This window comes from Vitis vinifera, chromosome 4 (assembly GCF_030704535.1).
Source record: "Vitis vinifera cultivar Pinot Noir 40024 chromosome 4, ASM3070453v1".
Classification (NCBI taxonomy): domain Eukaryota; kingdom Viridiplantae; phylum Streptophyta; class Magnoliopsida; order Vitales; family Vitaceae; genus Vitis; species Vitis vinifera.
Genome location: NC_081808.1, coordinates 8,665,832 through 8,686,013, shown reverse-complemented (window position 1 = coordinate 8,686,013; position 20,182 = coordinate 8,665,832). Strand labels below are relative to the sequence as shown.

General features: G+C 33.6%; 1 protein-coding gene across 1 annotated transcript; it reads right to left on the bottom strand.

Annotated features, from left to right (window-relative positions):
* Positions 1-12,301: 12,301 nt before the first annotated feature.
* LOC100245431 (glutamate receptor 2.1) lies at positions 12,302-16,535 on the bottom strand. Its single transcript, XM_019219291.2, has 5 exons — positions 16,325-16,535; positions 14,188-15,503; positions 13,681-13,993; positions 12,981-13,390; positions 12,302-12,913 (listed from the first exon to the last, which is right to left on the bottom strand). The coding sequence occupies exons 1-5, from the start codon at positions 16,521-16,523 to the stop codon at positions 12,302-12,304; spliced, it is 2,850 nt and encodes a 949-aa protein (XP_019074836.1). The 5' UTR covers positions 16,524-16,535.
* Positions 16,536-20,182: the final 3,647 nt, after the last annotated feature.

Sequence of the window (20,182 nt, the reverse complement as noted above, 5' to 3'; positions counted from 1 at the left end):
GCTTCAAATAGTACACGGTTTGAAGCGTTGGATTCTTGACTTCCTGAGCTTTAAAATGGTATATAGCATGTAGAAAATGGACTTCTGTAAGTTCTCCAAAAGTGCGAAGGAAGACTGCAGCTGCTATCCTCTGTTTTCTTCACTTTGTTTTCCTCTTTGCTTCTCTCCTTTACTTGGCTTGTCTTAATGATCCAAAAAGCTGTCAAAACACTAAAACTAGCCACAAATATGATTAGAAGTCATTGCTAGGTCCTTAACATGCCAATTGGAATAAAAATGGAGAACTACTACACAAAAGTGCTTAAAACATAATAAATTAAAAGCGCAAAATAGCACTTTTTGGGTAGTAATCAATAAAGCAACCATAATCACATAAAAATTAAAGGAAGTTGATAAAACACCTTACAAAATTATAATAGCTTGAAGTTATAAGTGTGGGAAATTTCTTAAAGTTGCTAGTGCCCTCATCAAATGTGGGCATTGGAGCGTTAATGGAAAGAGGTGTTGTGGGTGCCATTATGGGTGAAGGAGTCAGATGAGGAGTTGGCTTTTTTTGTTTAGGAGCCATCTGTAATCAATGAGCAACATAAAAAAAAAAAAAGTAAGAAATGAATAACAAGTGTTATTAAATGAAAAAAAAAAAAATTAAAGATATGTAACTAGATTAAATTTTAGTTTTTGACATATAATAAAATAAATAAAAGATAGCTTACAAGAGTTTTTAACCATTTTCGCTTTCACTATCACTTGAAAGCCACTTCTCTTATTCATTATTACAAAATCTCACCTGTTAAGTATTACAGAATCAAACTCCATAACCCAACCTCCACTATACATTTTATTTATCTAACAAAAAAATAACGTCAAACCAATGAAATTGCATTACATGGTGTTATAAAACCAAAACCCATATTATACCATTACAAAAATCAAGCCCACACTAACCCATAATATATGGAAATAAAAGGTTAAAACCCACATGAAACCATGATCTATAATATCATGAAGGCATAATATATGACATTAAAAAAAATCAACTTCCATACATGTACATGAAAGCAAAGTGCAATGCATTATATTAAAAAATCAAACCCATCGTACACAATGGGTTTCAAAGTGGTTTTTGTTTCTGCAACAGGGATGCAAAGTTGCAGAATGGTTACCCGATACGTTGATGAAGACCTTGAGAAAGGGAGTTGTGGGTTGAGGTTGTTGATGGTAGTGGTGGAGTGAGTTGTGGGGGGCTATGTTTGTAATCTTTATTTCTAAACATGCTATAAAAAAACATTAAATAGAAATTAGATCATAAACGAAATTATAAACTGATCGGAAAACATACCTCCCACCATTACCATTCTATAGGTTAAAATGGGTTTTGCTAATTTCGGGTTTCAGGTGCTTCTAAACCTTCGCAATCTCCACTTAGATGGTGTTTTTGAAAACTGAAAAGAGATTGCAGGCTTAGGGTACCCTCCCGTTAGTGTTCTGCCTCGTTTTAAAAGACTCTCTCCATCACTGAGTCTACCTGGAACGTGCACAGAACATGGGGTAGTGATGCGAACATGGTTTGGAGCATGAATCCTCGTTCCTAAATTGATAGAATGATGCGGACCACATTCCAATCACGTCTTCGGTTTATTACCAAAGATGTAGGAGAAATAAAATCCCAACATTCTCCCACTTGGTCCATATATTCCATCATTCATCATAGCAAGAAACAAAATACATGATTCATGGCGATAGGTCCTCTAATATTGAGTATTATCTTCCATGTATCACAATGCATCATGTTTCTTAAACACTAGTCCATCTGGCTTAATGAATAAACCTTATGTTTATTCTATGTCCAAATATTAATGATATTTCTCAATAAATGAATAAAAGTGTACACAAAGAAAATCAAATATGAGAAAACATCACAAATAGAGTTTCATTGAAAATAACATTCGTTCTTACAACGAAAATCACACAAAGGAACCAAGTCCCAATCTATCTACATGATCCCTAAGTTTCAACGGTGGCATGCCTTTAGTCAAAGGATCAACAATCATCAATTCAGTGCTAACGTGTTCAATAACCACTGTTTTCTCTTTAACACGTTCTCTTAGGGCTAAATACTTGATGTCGATGTGCTTGTTTTGACTGCTACTTTTATTGTTCGTAGCCATAAAAACTACAGCTGAATTGTCACAATATATCTTTAATGGCCAAGAAATTGAATCCACAGCTCTAAGCCCAGAAATGAAGCTCTTTAACCATACACCATGCTAGGAAGCCTCAAAACAAGACACGAACTCAGCCTCCATAGTGGAAGTTGCAATCAAAGTTTGCTTTGCACTTCTCCAAGAAACAGCTCCACCGGCTAGCATAAAGACATATCCTGAAGTTGATTTTCGCGAATCAATGCAACCAGCGTAGTCCGAATCAAAGTAGCCAATCACTTCCAAATTATCAGTCCGTCTATACATAAGCATGTAGTCTTTGGTCCCTTGAAGGTATCTCATCACCTTTTTTGTAGCTTTCCAATGGTCCATACCTGGATTACTCTGATATCTCCCTAACATCCCAACAGTAAATGCAATGTCAGGTCTTGTGCAGACCTGAACATACATCAAGCTTCCAACATCAGAAGCATAAGGAATGTTCTTCATTTGTTCCCGCTCAAGATCATTCTTCGGGCACTGGTCCAAATTGAACCTATCGCCCTTCACAATGGGAGCTATACTTGGTGAACAATCTTTCATCCGAAATCTTTCTAAAACCTTGTTGATATAGGTCTCTTGAGACAAACCTAAAAGGCCTCAAAATCTGTCTCTCTGTATCTTAATGCCAATAACATAAGTTGCATCACCCATATCCTTCATATCATAGTTTTTAGATAGAAACTGTTTCACCCCATGTAGCAAACCCTTATTATTGGTTGCAAGTAAAATGTCATCCACATACAGAACAAGGAAACATATCTTACTCCCACTGACTTTTTGATATATATATTGATCCATAATGTTCTCCACGAAACCAAATGAAGAGATAACATCATGAAACTTCAAATACCACTAATGGGATGCTTGTTTCAATCCATATATGGATTTCTTAAGCTTGCATACCAAATGCTCACCACCACTAGAGGAAAATCCTTCTAGTTGTTTCATGTAAATCTTTTCCTCTAGATTTTCATTGAGAAATGCCGTTTTCACATCCATTTGTTGCAACTCTAAGTCAAAATGTGCAACTAATGTCATAATGACACGAAGAGAATCTTTCTTAGATACAGGAGAAAAAGTCTCCTTGTAGTCAATTCCTTTATTTTGAGTTAATCCTTTAGCAACGAGTCTCGCTTTATATCTTTCAATGTTGCCCAATGAATCTTTCTTTGTCTTGAAGACCCATTTACATTCAATGGCTTTTGAACCATCAGGCAACTCAACAAGATTCCAGACTTCATTAGATGCCATAGAATTCATCTCATCTTTCATAGCATCATACCATAAATTAGACTCTTTGCAACTTATGGCTTGTAAAAATGTTTTAGGATCATTTTCGACTCTAATGTCATAGTCCAATTTTTGCAGATACACAACATAATCACTAGGTATTGCTAGTTTTCTCACTCTTGTAGATCTTCTTAATATTGAATCAACATTTTCCTGAGGATCACGTTGCTCAACAGGTTGTTCAACAATTTCTGGCGAATCTTGAACAACTTGATCTACTGGATTGTCATTAGCAATTTGTGGAGCTTCAATGATTGGTTGTCTATCACCCATTTGAACTTGAGGGGCATTCTGAATGACAATCAAGCTATCACTTGAAGTGGATGGTTGAGCATCTATATGATCTTTTTTAGAAACAATGTCCTGAAATCGATCACTCCCACTAATCAAGTCATTATCAAGAAACTTAGCATTTCTTAACTCCACAATTCTAGTACTGTGAGATGGACAGTAAAATCTATACCCTTTAGACCTTTCGGCATATCCAATGAAATACGCACTAATGGTCCTTGGGTCTAGTTTCTTCTCTTGTGGGTTGTGAACTCTTACTTCAGATGGGCATCCCCAAACGTGTATATGTCACAAACTTGGTTTCCAACCTTTGCAAAATTCAAATGGCGTCTTGGGGACAACCTTTGTTGGAACTCAGTTCAATATATACACTACCGTTTTAAGAGCTTCAGTCCACAAGGATTCAGGAAGCTTGGAGTTGCTACGCATACTCCTAACCATGTCCATTAATGTTCGGTTTCTTCTTTCAGCCACACCGTTCTGGTCTGGGGAACCTAGGCATTGTGTATTGAGCAACTATCCCATGCTCTTGAAGAAACTTCGCAAAGGGACCAGGTGCTTGTCCATCCTCGGTGTATCTACCATAATGTTCTCCACCTCTATCTGTTCTCACAATCTTTATTTGCTTTCCGCATTGTTTTTCTACTTCAGCCTTAAAAACTTTAAAGGCACCCAATGTTTCATTCTTGTTATGAAGCAAGTAGATATACATGTATCGTGAGTAATCGTCTATGAAGGAGATGAAGTATTTCGGACCATGCGCGTCCATGTCTGGACAACAAATATCTGAATGTATGATCTCTAATATGTCTATGCTCCTCTTGGCACCCTTCTTAGACTTGTTGGTCTGCTTTCCCTTAATGCAGTCCATACAAGTGTGAAAATCAGTAAAATCTAAAGTGTTAAGTACTCCATCATTTACTAATCTCTTAATTCTCTGTATGGAGATATGTCCCAATCTCCGATGCCACAGCATAAAGGAATCTTCATTCATAACACATCGTTTTGTACCAATGTGAACATGCATAGTATTATTAGTGGTATCATTTTGCAAATCGATAGAGAAAAGACCATTAGACAATGTACCATTTCCAACAAGATTAGATTTATAAAACAAACTGAAAGATGTCTCATAAAAACTAAAGGAATAACCCAAAGGTACAATTCTTGAAACTGAAATCAAATTCCTAGAGAAACTTGGAACATAAAATGTCTTTTCTAAATTTAAAATAAAACCACTACTTAAAACTAAATTGCATGTTCCAACAGCCTCCACATGTGAACGCATCTTGTTTCCTGAATAAATGCATTGCTCACTTGGCATTGGCTTCCTTAGGTTTTGCATACCCTGCAAGGTATTCGAAACATGGATTGTAGAACCAGAATAAATCCACCATGTGTTATAAATAACATCAACCATATTAGATTCATAACAAAAAAATGAGATTGGTTTACCTTTCTTCTCAAGCCATTTCTGGAATTTGGTGCAACCCTTTTTCATGTGCCCCTTTTTCTTGTAGAAGAAGCACTTATTGAACTTCTTGATTCCACCTTGGGGCGGTATTTTACCTTTCCCTTTCTTTTTGGCCTGATTTTGATCCTTTCCTTCCATTGTCATTAATGCATTCTCACCCAATTCCATTTTCAACCTTCCCTCCTCTTGAACACACATGGTCAGAAGCTCATTAATTGACCACTTATCTCTGTGTGTGTTGTAGGAGATTTTGAAGGGTCCATATTGTTGTGGAAGAGTGTTTAAAATGAAGTGCACAAGGAAGGAGTCAGAAATTTCAACCTCAAGTGTTTTCAATTGTGCCGCAATATCCCTCATTTGCATTATGTGCTCTCGCACACCATTCACATTAGTGAGCCTTAAAGATGAAAACTTCATTATCAGGGTGCTAGCAAGTGCCTTATCTGAAGTCACAAATTGTTCATCAATAGCCTTCAGTAATGCCTTGACATTGTCATGTTGATCCACAGAACCACGAATACCATAAGAGATTTTGGTCTTTATGAACATCAGACTAAGGCGATTTGATCGCTCCCATTGTTCATAAAGAGCCTTTTCTGCTGTAGTGCTAGTGTCAATAATGGTTGGTTTGTCTTTCCTGATAGCATAATCAATGTCCATGCACCCTAAATGAAGGAGAATTCTCTCATTCCAAACCTTATAGTTATCACTTTTCAATTTGGGAATGTCACATTTTATATTAGAGAAATTCGCAAGTTGCATGACTGCACAAAAATTAAACATACATGCTTATAATTCAAATTTGAGACTAATAAACAAATATCATGTTTTACCAATGTAACTCATGTTAAAAAATTATGAATCTAGTGACATAAAACTTGCATGTGGGCTAAAGTTCTAATTCAATTAGATCCATGTAAAACCTTATGATAAAACTATCAAATTGTGTTTTATTTCCTAATTCCTGTGGGTAATTAAGAAATATAATCTGATATTCTACCCTAATTAATAACACAAATATAATAAAAAATTCTTGTGGGATAAAATTTTATTATATCAAATATAATTAATTACCCATAATGTCATTTTCCAATATGTGATCCCAAAACAATTAATATATAATTTTGCATAATTAAAGATGCTGTGGCTACTTCTTAATTAATTAAAATTATATGGATCACTTGACATTAAATTAATTCACAAGAAAACTTATATAAATTGCATGAAACCATAAGCAATTTTTTTTTTTTTTACACAAAACTCAATATCAATGTGCAAAATTTCTGAAATTGTATAAATTATAAGCACATTAATATCTAAAATTAAAACCATAAAAGCCTTTAAGAATAAATTTAATGTGCAAATTATTTAATTTAATGTTGTATGCACAATAAACCATTAAAATAAAAATATGCATTCAACTAGCAAAAATAAATAATCTATCACATAAAATATCCATAAATTAACATATTTTAAAAAACATTAAATTTTATGATTTTTTTATTATTATTATTACATTCACTAAATAAAAATAAGTTTATAGGTTACTGCTAGGAGGACTCGAACCTGTGCAATCAATGAAGGTAAACAAGGTTGTGACCATCTGGGTTACTGCCCATTTTCTGATCACTTGTTTACTTATTTAAGTCTTATTGACAGTCAAAACGATAACCCCTTGTAGTCGTCCCCTACCTTCAGTCGGGTCTGTTTGACCCATCTGCAACCCGAAATGAAACCCGACGGTTTCTAGGCATTCCAAACACCAAATTGATGATTTAAAACACCAAAATGTTAGAAATCTCATCTCCTAATGATTTCTAACAATATTTTTCATCAAAAACTTCTAAAACCAAAACCTCCAAAATACCAAAACTCACTGGATTGAAAAATGTAAATTGTAAAATGAACAAGGCAAAGGTATACAAGGCTTTGATACCAACTGAATCTTTATTTCTAAACATGCTATAAAAAAACATTAAATAGCAATTAGATCATAAACGGAATTATAAATTGATCGGAAAACATACCTCCCGCCATTGCCATTCTACAGGTTAAAAAGGGTTTTGCTAATTTTGGGTTTCAGGTGCTTCTAAACCTTCACAATCTCCACTTAGATGGTGTTTTTGAAAACTGAAAAGAGATTGCAGGCTTAGGGTACCCTCCCGTTAGTGTTCTGCCTCGTTTTAAAAGACTCTCTCCATCATTGAGCCTACCTGGAACGTGCACAGAACATGCGGTAGTGATGCGAACGTGGTTTGGAGCATGAATCCTCGTTCCTAAATTGATGGAATGATGTGGACCACATTCCAATCACGTCTTCGGTTTATTACCGAAGATGTAGGAGAAATAAAATCCCAACAATGTCCCCCTATGTCTGGATAAGAGGTGGGTGAATGAAGTGAGTTTTCATGGGTATAGGGTAAGTGTGAGAGTAGTAGTTGTTGTTAAGTGAATCAGAGATGAAATGGTGTATTCTTTCAAAAGGGAAAAGGAAAACAACCCCCCTCCCCCTTGCATGTCATTCAAGCCTCCCATTTCATCATTTTAGCTCCATTCAACACAGCAAGATAACTAAACAACTATTCGATGCATTAGATGCACCTCGAGTTTTCTCCCATCATTTCAATTTTCTACTATTATTATTAGAATAAGATAATGTAGAGGGTAAAATTAGAGAAGCAAAAATTTATATTAAAAATAAATGTTAAGATAAAAATTGAAGTTAAGATTAAAAAGAAAAATTATGATTAAATTAAAATTAAAACTAAGATTACTATTAAAATTTAAAATTCAAAATTAAAATTGGAACTAAAATCAGAGTTACAAAATAAAACTAAAACCTAAAATAACAAACTAGAACTAGAACAAAAATTAAAATTGAAATTGAAATTAAGATTAACTCAAAATCAAAATTAAAATTAAGATTGAAATTAGAAGTAAAAATAAAATAAAAATTTAGAATCAAAATTAAATTAAATTGAAATCAAAATAATCATACTATATATATAATATTATTATGAGGTCCTTAAACATCACTTTTATTCAATTATAGCCTAATGAAATAAAAAAACATAAATTCATTGGAAATGATAATCTCCAATATTTCTAGAGTTGGACTGATCATTGAGTAAAAAAAGTTAAGACATAATTTGTTGGTTAGATCGTGGCTCAACTATGGTCAAACCAATGGTTCAAACTTACAAACTTTAATTAAGGTCAAAATTAAAACTAACTTTAAAGTTAAATATTAAAATTAAAATTGAAATTAAGATCAAAGTGATAAGACAAAAATTAGAATTAAAATCAAAATTAAAGTCAAAATTAGGATCAATGTTAAAATTGAAAATGAAAAATATAATTATAATAAAAACTAAGATTAAAATTAAAGTTAAGACCAAGATTAGGGTTGAAGCTAAGGTAAACTTTAATTAAAGTCAAAATTAAGACTAAAGTTAAAGTTAAAGATTAAAACCATATTAAAATTACTAAAATGAACGTAAAAATTAAACTCAACATTAAACTAAAGTTGTACTTTGTTTGTTTTTATTAAAACTTCCATTCTCCAATTTGTATGTTTAATGGTACAATTCAATTTTTCTTTTCATCTCAAATATTAAAATCAAAATCAAGATCAAAACCAAATTAGAGTCAAGATTAAAAATAAAATTAAAATTGAAATTAGAATCAAAATTAAAGTCAAAACTAATATTAATGTCAAAATGATTTTAAAAAAAAAACGATTATAATTATAATGAAAATTAATATTAAAATTAAAATTAAGCCTAAGATGAGGATTGAAAATCCGGTCAAAACTAAGATTAAAATTAAAGGCAAAGTTAAAACTAAAGTTCAAGTTAAAAATTAAAACTAGAATTAAAATTACAAAAATTAACATTAAAATGGAAATTTAAACTAAGATTAAAATTTTTATTTAAACTAATACTATAATTAAGATCTAAACTAAGATTAAAGTTAAAATCAAAATTAAAATTAAAACTCTCAAATAATATACATATATACTTTAGGGATTCCGCATATCATTTTCATAAATTAAAATAATTATAATGTGGTAAAGAAAAGATAATTATATATTAAATCAAAATGAAAATTAAGAGTTAAAACATGAAATAAAATCACAATGCCTAAAATAGGAATTGGAGTATGCATGAGGATGGATCTCCATCTCAAATTTTCCCACCACAAATTTTGGTGACAAAAATTTCAATTTCATCATGAAAAGTTGTCAAGAAATTGGTGTTAGTGACAATATCTAGAATTTCGTCTGGAAAAATTAGTTTTAAAGATAAATTTTTAATTTGTCCCTAAATTTTCATTGGGAAAAACATGTTTTCTTGTAGTGTCCATTTCATTAAACACAACATGGCGGGTAATATAAACACAACCAAAAGAATCAAGACATTTGTACCCCTTATGAACATCAATATACCCAATGAATACACACTTAGTGTGAAAAGCAAACTTAAGGGTGTTATAAGCATGAATGTTAGGAAAACAAGTGCAATAAAAAGTTTTGAGGATAGCATAATCAAGAAGGGTGCCAAAGAGTTTTTTATATGGAGATATGGAGGACAGGAGTGGGCAACTTGTTGATAAGAAAGGTAGCAATATGAATAGCTTCCCACTAGAAATAGAGAGGTAACTGTGTCTGTGCTAATAAAGTGAGACCACACTCAACTACACGTCGATGTTTATGCTCAACATGACCATGTTGTTGGTGCACATGTGGGCAAGGATGGCGAAAATGAATTCCATGTTTAATAAGAATAGGAAGAAAAGGTCTGTACTCCCTACCCCAGTTGGATTGTAAGGCTTTAATACACAAGCCGAATTGAATTTCCACAAAACACTTTGAAAAGAAAAAATACATTTAGAGCATTAGATTTAGCTTTCAATGGATAAATCCAGGTAAACCAAGTATAGTCATCGATAAAATAAATATAATAGAGAAAACCAACACTGGACTTGACAGGAGAAGGCCCCCACAAATCAGTGTGAACCAATTGAAGAGGTGCCATGGTTGTAGTTAGAGCTAGGAAAAAAAGAAGAGCATGGTTTTTGCTAAACTAACAAGAATTACAAAAACTTGGAGATAAGTTTTCATTGTGTAAAGAAAAGATACAAGACTTCAAAACAGGCTTGAGTACAAACTTGGGGATAAGTTTTCATTTTGCCCAACCTTTGGTGCCAAACCTCAAGTTTATTATATTTAAGAGACTATAAAACTGGACTAAAAGTGTGATTATCAGCAGAGGAAACATGGGCAAAAAAATGAAGTATCCCTTGGAGTGACTGTGGTAGAACTGGAAACAATGGAATAGAGGATTCTGAGGTGGTATCAGACAATAAAGGCCATCTTTAATTGATCATTGGAACAAAACATTCCCTGAGCTCTTGTCTTTCACAAAGCAATGATTTTAGTGAAACTCAACATAAACATTATTATCTATAGTGAACCTAGAAATCCTCAAGAGATTTTTAGTAATTTTTGGGCTGCAAAATATTTATGAGATGCAAGGTTTTGAGAAAAAAAGGTAGGGAAGAATAACCAACATTTTGAATGCACAAACCTTGATCATTGCCCACAGTAACCTTATCATGACCATTATAGTAAGATTTGAAGCTCAAGTTGTCTGGATTATTGGTCACATGGGTTGATGCACCACTATCAAAGTACCAAGAAGGATCTGCTATTGTATTAGGAAGGGCAACCATAAAAGTTAAGGAATTACTTGGGGGAGATTGAAAAGCCCGATCAAATCTATGGTAACAGTTTATAGCAATGTGTCCTTGTCGACCACAAACTTGGCAAGTTGGGAGCAATCCATTACCTCTACCATAACCACCAAGCCCTAGACCAAAATACTGACTGCAATGAAAACTGTTATGACCTCTAGTATGTGCCCTGTCATTCCCATGAGTATTTCTACAACCACGACCATCCTTGGAAGAACCACCTACTGTAAAATTAGCAGACATTTTGGAGACAATTTGTGTGCAAGAATTCAGTTGCTTAATACTGGTTTCATGATTCTGCAACAGTGCACAGACTTCTGATAGAGTGAAGAGTTCCGGTCGTGTTGTAATAATGACAAATACTGGATCATATTCTACTCTAACATCAGTCTACAAATTCATTATAATATTTTCATCAGTAAGAGGTGCTCTAGATGCTATTAGATTATCTACAATAGACTTGATTTTGCTAATGTAATCAATCATTGAGAGAGAGCCTTTCTTGGTTGTCTGCATTTCTATTCACAACTGAAGTAATCTTGCCTTCAAAGGTGAGGCAAAAAGATGCTCCAGAGCTGCTCAGACTTGCTAAGAAGTGGTACAGCCTACAATCTGACCAACAACACCTTCTGACATTGAAGCAATCATCCACCCAAGGATCAACTGATCTTGTCTTTGCCTATAAAAATACTTTGGATTTACCATTTGATTAAGGCCAAATGAATCACCTGCAACGTTGATAAACTCATTCGGGCAAGGTTTCATTCCTGTAACAAAACCATCAGGACCATGACCTCTAAGAATAGGAAGAATTTGTGACTTCCAAATAAGGTAATTACCTCTTTCCAACTTGATCGACAGAGTGAAGTTGAGATTAATAAAAAAGGAAGACGCCATTGCTGGATTCGTAGTTATGGTTGGAGTTGTAGTGGTGGACATGGTAGGAGGGGTGACGTAAGTCTCATGGAGCTCTGATACCATGATTGAATTAAAAAAAAAAAAGGATTGAATCACAGGAGTTTTTGAGAGAGAAAATAGAGGGGCAGAGAAGAACATAATGAAAAAAATATTGCCTAGAATAAACCTCTTATCTTTTTTTACATATATTTATATATGAGAGTGTACAACCCAATTCTCTGTTACAACTGCATTTGGTGTGGAGTTGGTGAGCTGGTGCTTTACATGTGAGGCTAAGAGAAGCTTCTAGAATTATTCTCGATAATGTTCAATTTACACTTTGAGCTTTCGGGCTTGACATGTGAAATGATCGTCATGCCCTTGGAGCGGGTCACGGGGCATGACATCTTGTTTGCTCATGATTTATATTAGCAAGCTCATATTCAAACAATATATGTGGATGCATCGGCTGATTTGAACTGACCGGATCAACATGTCCAGAAGAAGGCGTTCCTTGTTCACCGAAGAAAGTAAAATTGTTGTGTGTTGGGATCAAAAGGCTTGATGGACTTGGAGGGCAGTTGGTGTAGCTGGCGAGGCTATAACTACATCCATGGCCTTGATGTTGCTTGTCTGGAAGTTGATCACTATTTCTAAAGGTATGGGACCTGAGATCTTTGTCTTCAAAGCGTGTTGCCATGGCTTTAATTTTTCCCCATATGGAAGATGGGGGATTCAAGTTTATTAAGGTATCTCTATTTTCATAAAGGAACATGGTGATGCATGTGATGAGAGCTACGAATGAAGCGACTCCAGCAATGAGGAATAGGCCCCAGAAGCTATTAAGGCCGATGCTGTTTGAAGAAACTGAGCTGGTGAGCTCTGGACAACTGGGTGTTTGCCCAAACCATGCCTTCTCGAATTGTAGCATTTTAGCTCCCTCTGTCACGTTTAAGACTTCCCTTGAAACATCAGTTACAAGGGGTGAACCCTTTGGAAACACCTGAAAAATGATCAAAAATCAGAAACCACTAAATGAAAATCTGTACACTTTAAGAAAGAACGCTTACAAATCCAAACCCATCAAACTTGTATGTTGGTCCGACTGCTGTGTATTTGGAGCAATATTTTGCAAGGAAAATCTTCATGTAAGGGATTTCATCAAATGCAGCAGCAATTCCACCTTTTGAACTCTTGTTTGAAAATAATTCATCCAGTTCTTCTGGGGACTCGTACTTTACAAGCTTGGACTCATCAAATTTCATCGACTCGATCAAGAATTCACAAACGAAAGAGTCATTTTGGCAACCTACAGGCTCCCCCTTCTTTATGAGCTCATTTATATCGGTGATAGTCGGGTTGAGTTGTTGAACTGTTAACATTGAAGCCAAGCTGGCTGTGTAACTTTGAGTAAGAATCAGCACCACAAAAAACCATATGATCATCACGATCCGAGCCAAGTTGCTGACAATTCTCTCCTCTGTTAACATAATTTAAGAAAGAAAAAGAAAATCCAATCCAGAAAATCAATATAAAGTCAAATATATATAATTCTTGAAACATAGAAATTATCTTGAAATTTACTTGCATATTGTATGGAATGTCCATATATTAATAGAGGTTACAGTCATGGGAAACAAGCAAGCAGGCCATATATACTAGAAGTTAGTTTCGATTGTGTTTGAGATGCACTCACTATGCTTTGTATTTGAATATTACATAAGTACATAAATTGCTAGATAAAATTCAAGGAGGTGGAAGAGAAATTACTCTGAGTAAACACCAATGTTGAGAATGAAAACCAGAAGATAGTGCCAACTTGATGTGAACGAGGCCCTCTGAAGTCTTTATTTACTCGATGTTCAAGAACCCAAATCACAAAGCCAGTGAATACGAAGAAACAAAAGCTTGTCACCCAAAGGTCCCAAGTAAGTGGCTTCAAGAAAACCCATGCATTTTTTTTTCTTTTATCTATAGTGGGCACGACCATTGACAACCCAGAATCTGTGTAAGGTAGTGTAAAGTCTACATACAAGGACCTGTTCGCTAGAATAGTAGTATCTCCCACCACAGCATCATACTTCTGTTAACAATAAACAATGGGGCCATTCTGTTATGCACTGCAGGAAAATTTGCTGCAAGTTTGGTTGTTTCCTATGTACTCAAAAGCCAACAACGGGGAACTGCAATAGCTTTTTAGTTTGACAAAATTCATTATAATTGAAGCCAACCAAGAGTTGTCTCTATGTGCTAGGAAAGGTAAAGAGTTCAACTGACCTGGAGATATACTTGATATATCAAATCGTTGTAATCACCGGCTTGATTGCCATCAGGCCCCTCGAAGGGAATGTACTCATAAGGAACAACATATGGTAATGCTGCCATCGCTGCATCGAAGACTGCTATGGAAAATCCAGTGACCTCCGTTGTGTTACTGCTAGGATCTCGCGTCACCTTTACAAATTCACTATAACCTTGGCCGACTGGTACTCCTATTCTCAATTTCTTCTCATTGGTTGGAAGGACCCAACCTTTAGGGACGGAGGGAGATTCTCCTGGCCATACGATTGTTCCTAGATTGGGCTTGGAAGTAGAATCCAACTTTCTTACAGTTCCATTCTCTGGTGTCCAAAATCCTACCCCTCTTTCCCCCTTGCCTATCACATTGACTACCTGAAAAGCTGATGAGTGTAGTTGTCTGTTAACAATTTGAAAATCCCCACTGAGGCCTCTAAATCTAGTATTTAATAGTGACTGGAGGAGTTTTGGACCAATTAGGGAGACTCCTACAGTATCAAGATCGGTTGAATTTCTGGAAATATGAGACTTTTGGAAGCTGAAGTTTGTTGCCCCAAGTTTTTCAACTGCCATGGCTAACCCAGAAGCGGCATCATAAGCCCAGAGTCCAAAAATGTTCAGCTCAAAGCTTTCATTGGTCGGATATTCTTGTTGGATTTCCCTTTTCCATCTGATTTTAAAACTTTCAAGCTCTTTCGATCTTGGAACATGAGGCTTCACCCCCAACACTCCTTGCATTGAATCAATGACAGATGGATCCAAAGTACTCAAGATATCAGTTAACCCATCAGTTAGAATCCATACATAACCTTCTTCCATCATTCCAATCTCGTTCGCTCTGGCAAAAAGTCGTGGGCCTATAGGTGTAAACATGTGTACGATGAAAACTCTGGTTGGCATTGTCATCAACTTGTGAAGCTCTTCGAGGATTTGATCATCTGTGGCTAATGGATGAATGACGCTCCTGTAGGAGATACGGGTGTGAATCTCTTGCAAGGCATCAGTAAGATACGGTATAACTCCATTTCCGTACTCGTTGTCAAAGTAAATGAGCACAACTTGTCTCCACCCAAAGGCTTGGACAATTGCCCTTATAGCTGGTACTTGTGCTGAGTCATTCAGTGTGGCTCGGACAAAATATCGACTCCGGAGTGAAGAAAGAGAAGGACTAGTTGCAGAAAATGAAATGATGGGCACATGAGCCTTGTCTCCGAGACCAATCACAAAGTTGGCCTGCATGGAGGATGCTGGTCCTATGATGGCTTGAACTTCCTCATTTTGTAATAAATCTAGAGCTGAATTTCACAATAATTAAAATATAATAATTCTGAAGTTTCATTCAATTTCTACTATATTATCAACAATCAAACAAGGTACAAAAATGGAAAATACATCCCCTTGGTCCGATGGATACTGGAATTTGTAAACAAACTATCAATCTTCTTATTATATCAAATTATCAATCTTTTTTATATACTTCTGCATCACATTATTTCTCAATAACATAGATCATAGGCATCGGTTTTGGAACATGACCACAATATTAGAGTGACTTTTAAAACAAGGAGGAAATCAAATTTATGAAGACTTTTTTCATCTTTGAAGCATCGTGTGGTTAACAAAGAAACATCTTCCGAGGCAAGAAATGTTGCTTAGTTGAAAACACGTGCTACAATTTAACGAGACTTTTTGCCATCTTTGATGGGCATGCTAATCTTGGTTCAACTTCATGACTCTTTTTCCTCAAAAACTTTTCTTATTTAATGTCTTCACTACAATTTTACCATGTTAATTAGGAAGAACTTGAACTTTGATATGAGGTTGGAAATGGTGATATGGCAGAAGAAGGAATATAATTTTCTTTCATCCAATTCGATCTATTAGTTAAACGCTTAACATTTACACCATTTATCAATTTTTCTAATCTCGTATTTCTGTGGCAAGTTGTGATTAAAAATGATAAAAGTTCTGTTAATAATCAATTGCTCATCTAAAAGGGCAATAAAAATATCTAATTGTTTGAAAATAAGAGGGCAAGTTTAAACTTTTGCTTCTATATGTCTCTATAATGCAATTGTTTTCTAAATGTATTCTAAGTTTTATGAAACGAGAGTACCTGCTGCAGCTGCACCCATAACATCTCTTTTGGAATCTCTGATTTCCAGAACCAGCCTAGTCTTGTAGTGCCCATGAGAGGCATAGAAGTCTGAGAGGGCCATGGTGATGCAGCTCAAACCCATCTTACCCAGCCATGTATCCATGTCAAGAACCACTCCCACTTTAACTGGTATTGTTGTGTTCTGTGACATGGCCATCTCTATGAAGAAAATCCATAAAGACAGACAGCAGAGGAGAAATAAAGGGAGTTGGGTAAGGTTGTTTCTCATTCTGAAGTTTTATGGGAGGCTTTGGGATTCATAATGTTTGGGAGAATAATGATATTATTTATAGTATTTAGAACTTGAAAAGTAGGAATCGGCAGCATCCAAGAAAGACCACACCACACAACGTTAGCAGAAAGGACCCGACTAACTGGTCAATACAAAGGAATACTTCTTGAGTACACCGTCAATGCTTGGAACTTTTATGCTCCTTTAGATGGAAGAAAGTCACTCCTATCTGCCGACTATCGTACAATTTCTTTTTATGGTTTATATTTTTAAAAAAATAAATGGAATCATATCTAAATCAAAATAATAATGCTACAATAAGTATAGAGTAAGTCACATTTTTAATGGATCTTTCAATATATTTTACTTAGTGGACCAAGAATAAAATTTTGAATTAAATAAAAAATAACAAACAAGAGTAAGGATGCTCTTAAAGATAAGCACATGCGAGAACCAATTTTGAGTGTAGGTCAAATGGCAACGTTATGATATAACAAAGGCGAGAACATAATTCAGTTGGTGGAGCAAAGGTAAAAAAATTCATTGTTTATTTGGATATATTTTCTATTTTTATTTTTAAAAACAAAAAAGGTTATTTGATTAAAAAGTTCATTGAAAATTCAATTTTGAAAATTTAACCTTTTATCCTTTTTGACCTCATTTTGACAAAAATGTCATTATTTTTTTGTAAAAGTGACAATTACTTTTAAAATATATTGTAAATACTTGAAATAGTAAATGACATTTATATTAAAAATGCGTTACTTTTCAAACAAAAACATAATAATTGATGAATTCACAAAAGGAGTATTTCATCCCTTTTAACCAATTATTTCAAACAAAAACTTCTTACATTTTATATAAATTTAATTTATGCCTTTAAAACTTACTTTCATAAATTTTAAAATTTGAGAAAGTAAAATTTTTTATACCTCAAAATTTTGAACAAGTTTTAAAGTAATTACTTTTTATCTTTTAGAATCCTCTCGGCCATCCATCTCAAGCTCCCTCATAAGCTCTGACAAGTTTCACAATCACTCATAAATAGAATAGTTGAACTCAAAATTTTCAAAGGAATTTGACAAGGTCTCTAAGATCAAATTAACCTTGGTTTTTCTATCAATCTTAGCTACAAGGATCTTTATCTCATTAAAGAGCCTAATCATATATACCATATGATTTTTAATGAGAGTTCCTTTTATCATCCTAATGTTGATGCATGATAGTGTTTAAAGCAACTATTCTAGTTGACTTACCCTTGTCATCAAAGATCTCTTGTAAAATGAAGAGAATATCATAAGTCATGGCATGAGACACATATTGCTATTCCAACATGTTATCTAAAGACCCGAGTATGATACACTTAGCCTTTTGATCTACCTTATGTCATCTATGATAAGCATCTCTCTCTTCTAGTAAGGATAGTTTATTGGAGGCATTTGGAGTAAAATTTTAAGTTACCACCCATTTTAACTCCTCTTATGTGAGAACTATGTTTAGATTTATTTTTCAATCCATGTAGTTAAGCTTAACCAATTTATTACTGGTAAGCATGAGAGTGATTGGATTATATTACATGATTGTTATAAAGAAGTTAAACATGTATTAATAATTGAGCATTCACAATAAAGTAAACCATATGAATTTAGCAAAATGTAGAACTCTTAGGACTACATGTCTTTGGTAAGATATCCTAGTATTATAAGAATTAAGCTTATATTGGATTGGTTATGATATTATTACCGGGCAAAAACCCTCTCAAATTGGTCTTGTCTTATTTAACCCTATGGCAAGGTTAGCATACCTTTTATATTTAGCCCTTAGACTATGCAAGTAGGATCATGGTAGTTGATTCAACCACTTTATATCCAAGGTATAATCATTATTCTTAATATCAATGTTACCAAGTGAAGAACCTCATCTTTTTAATTACAAATTCATTAATTTGAGGAATACCATATATAAATTAAAGAGTTATTAATGAAACTTCACCTAAAAACATTTTAATATTTTCTTAGCTATCAAACACAATTAAAAATCCTAATTATTATTCAATTAGCAATTTTTAATTGATTTTAAAATATCCAAAATCTTAATTATTATTCAATGACTAATTTCTTAGTTAATTTTTAAATATTTTATCTTAATTATGTAAAATAAAACGAAACATAATAATTATTTTTATAAATATTTTTAATGTGTAAAAAGAAATAGAATTAATTAATACTTAATAGTATGCAAACATTAATAAAAACATGCAACTCAACATTTAATAGTATTTACACATTAATAAAAAATAAATTGTCTAAACACTCGATAATGTTAAACTTTATTTTGACATAAATCAAATTCAAACATATATATATATATATATATATATATATATATATATATAAAAGAAACTTTAAAAATTGCAACTTTCATCTTCATTCAAATTTAATTGGAGTTTAGATTTATTCCGATATATTTCACATAAAAAAGAAACTCTAATTCTTGTCAAATATTAAAGGATAATCATTTTCTTCTTTTCATTTTTCCCAAAACGATTCTAAAACTCTAAATATTTCAACTACTTCATGATTTATAAATTTAGATTAACCATGTAAAGTTGCAACTTTGAAAAGTTCTTATTGGGGATGTTCCGAGTCCATAACGATTGCACCAAATATCCATATAACTTGCATGTCATATTTAGCGTGGTCCATAGGAGTGGAAAGTGTATAACTGGTCATGATTTCTCATGCTACAAACCATATAGAAGATGATGCTCCTTTCACAACAAATTTCTGAAGAAAGTCGCAGTCAATCCCATCAAACCAAACCTAACAGGCGATTAAACAATAGTCTTGTCATTTTAATTAAGCCTTTGCAAGAAAGTATATATTCCACCCACTTGCCAAGCAAATTATAAGTAAATAATGCCGATTTTTTTTTTCTTATAAACATATTTGAAGTAGATCAATTAACTTTTTAGCAAGAAATAATACATTAAAATTAGTAGACTTTTTTTTTAAAAAGTAACAATAATTTTTAAATTGTAAATTTTCTTTTAACATTATATTTTAAGTGTGTCTGATTATTCACAAATATATATATAACACTATAGTTTATACTTTTAGTTTATCAATTTTCTTTTCTCTTTCATTTTATTTAATTGCAGTGAAAAGTCAGCACTTAAAAGAGAGTTGAAACTTTATTGTTGACGCTGAGACTCTAAGTTTTGCATTTTTTTTTCCTTGTACCATTGACTTCAAAAGAATACAGTATGATATGATAAAGTATTAGCTATTGTTTCCTTGATAATTAAGAGACAAAGAGTAGCTTACAACGAAAAATCATAGGTATCCTTCATGGAAACTCATGTCATAGCTTCCTTGTCGCGTCAAAAATTGACTTTTTCTTCAATCTTCATAACTAGTGGAGGTGCTTAGCTGTTGTATAATATAGGGTTGAATCGCTATGAATCTCTATCTCCAGCTTCTGGCATGAGAACCACATATTAGCTGGTAGGAAATTTCAACATTTCCAGCTCTTGATGGCAATATTTGGCAGAGGTCGAGGTTATTTTTGTACCAAATGTACAA

Bases quoted from the DNA above. Each gene is read 5' to 3' on its own strand.
- LOC100245431 (XM_019219291.2), bottom strand. From the start codon at position 16,523: ATGGCCATGTCACAGAACACAACAATACCAGTTAAAGTGGGAGTGGTT. The intron at 13,994-14,187 runs GTCAGTTGAACT...TATTGTTAACAG, and splicing joins TATATCAAGTATATCTCCAG to AAGTATGATGCTGTGGTGGG. The intron at 13,391-13,680 runs GTAATTTCTCTT...TTATGTTAACAG, and splicing joins AACATTGGTGTTTACTCAGA to AGGAGAGAATTGTCAGCAAC.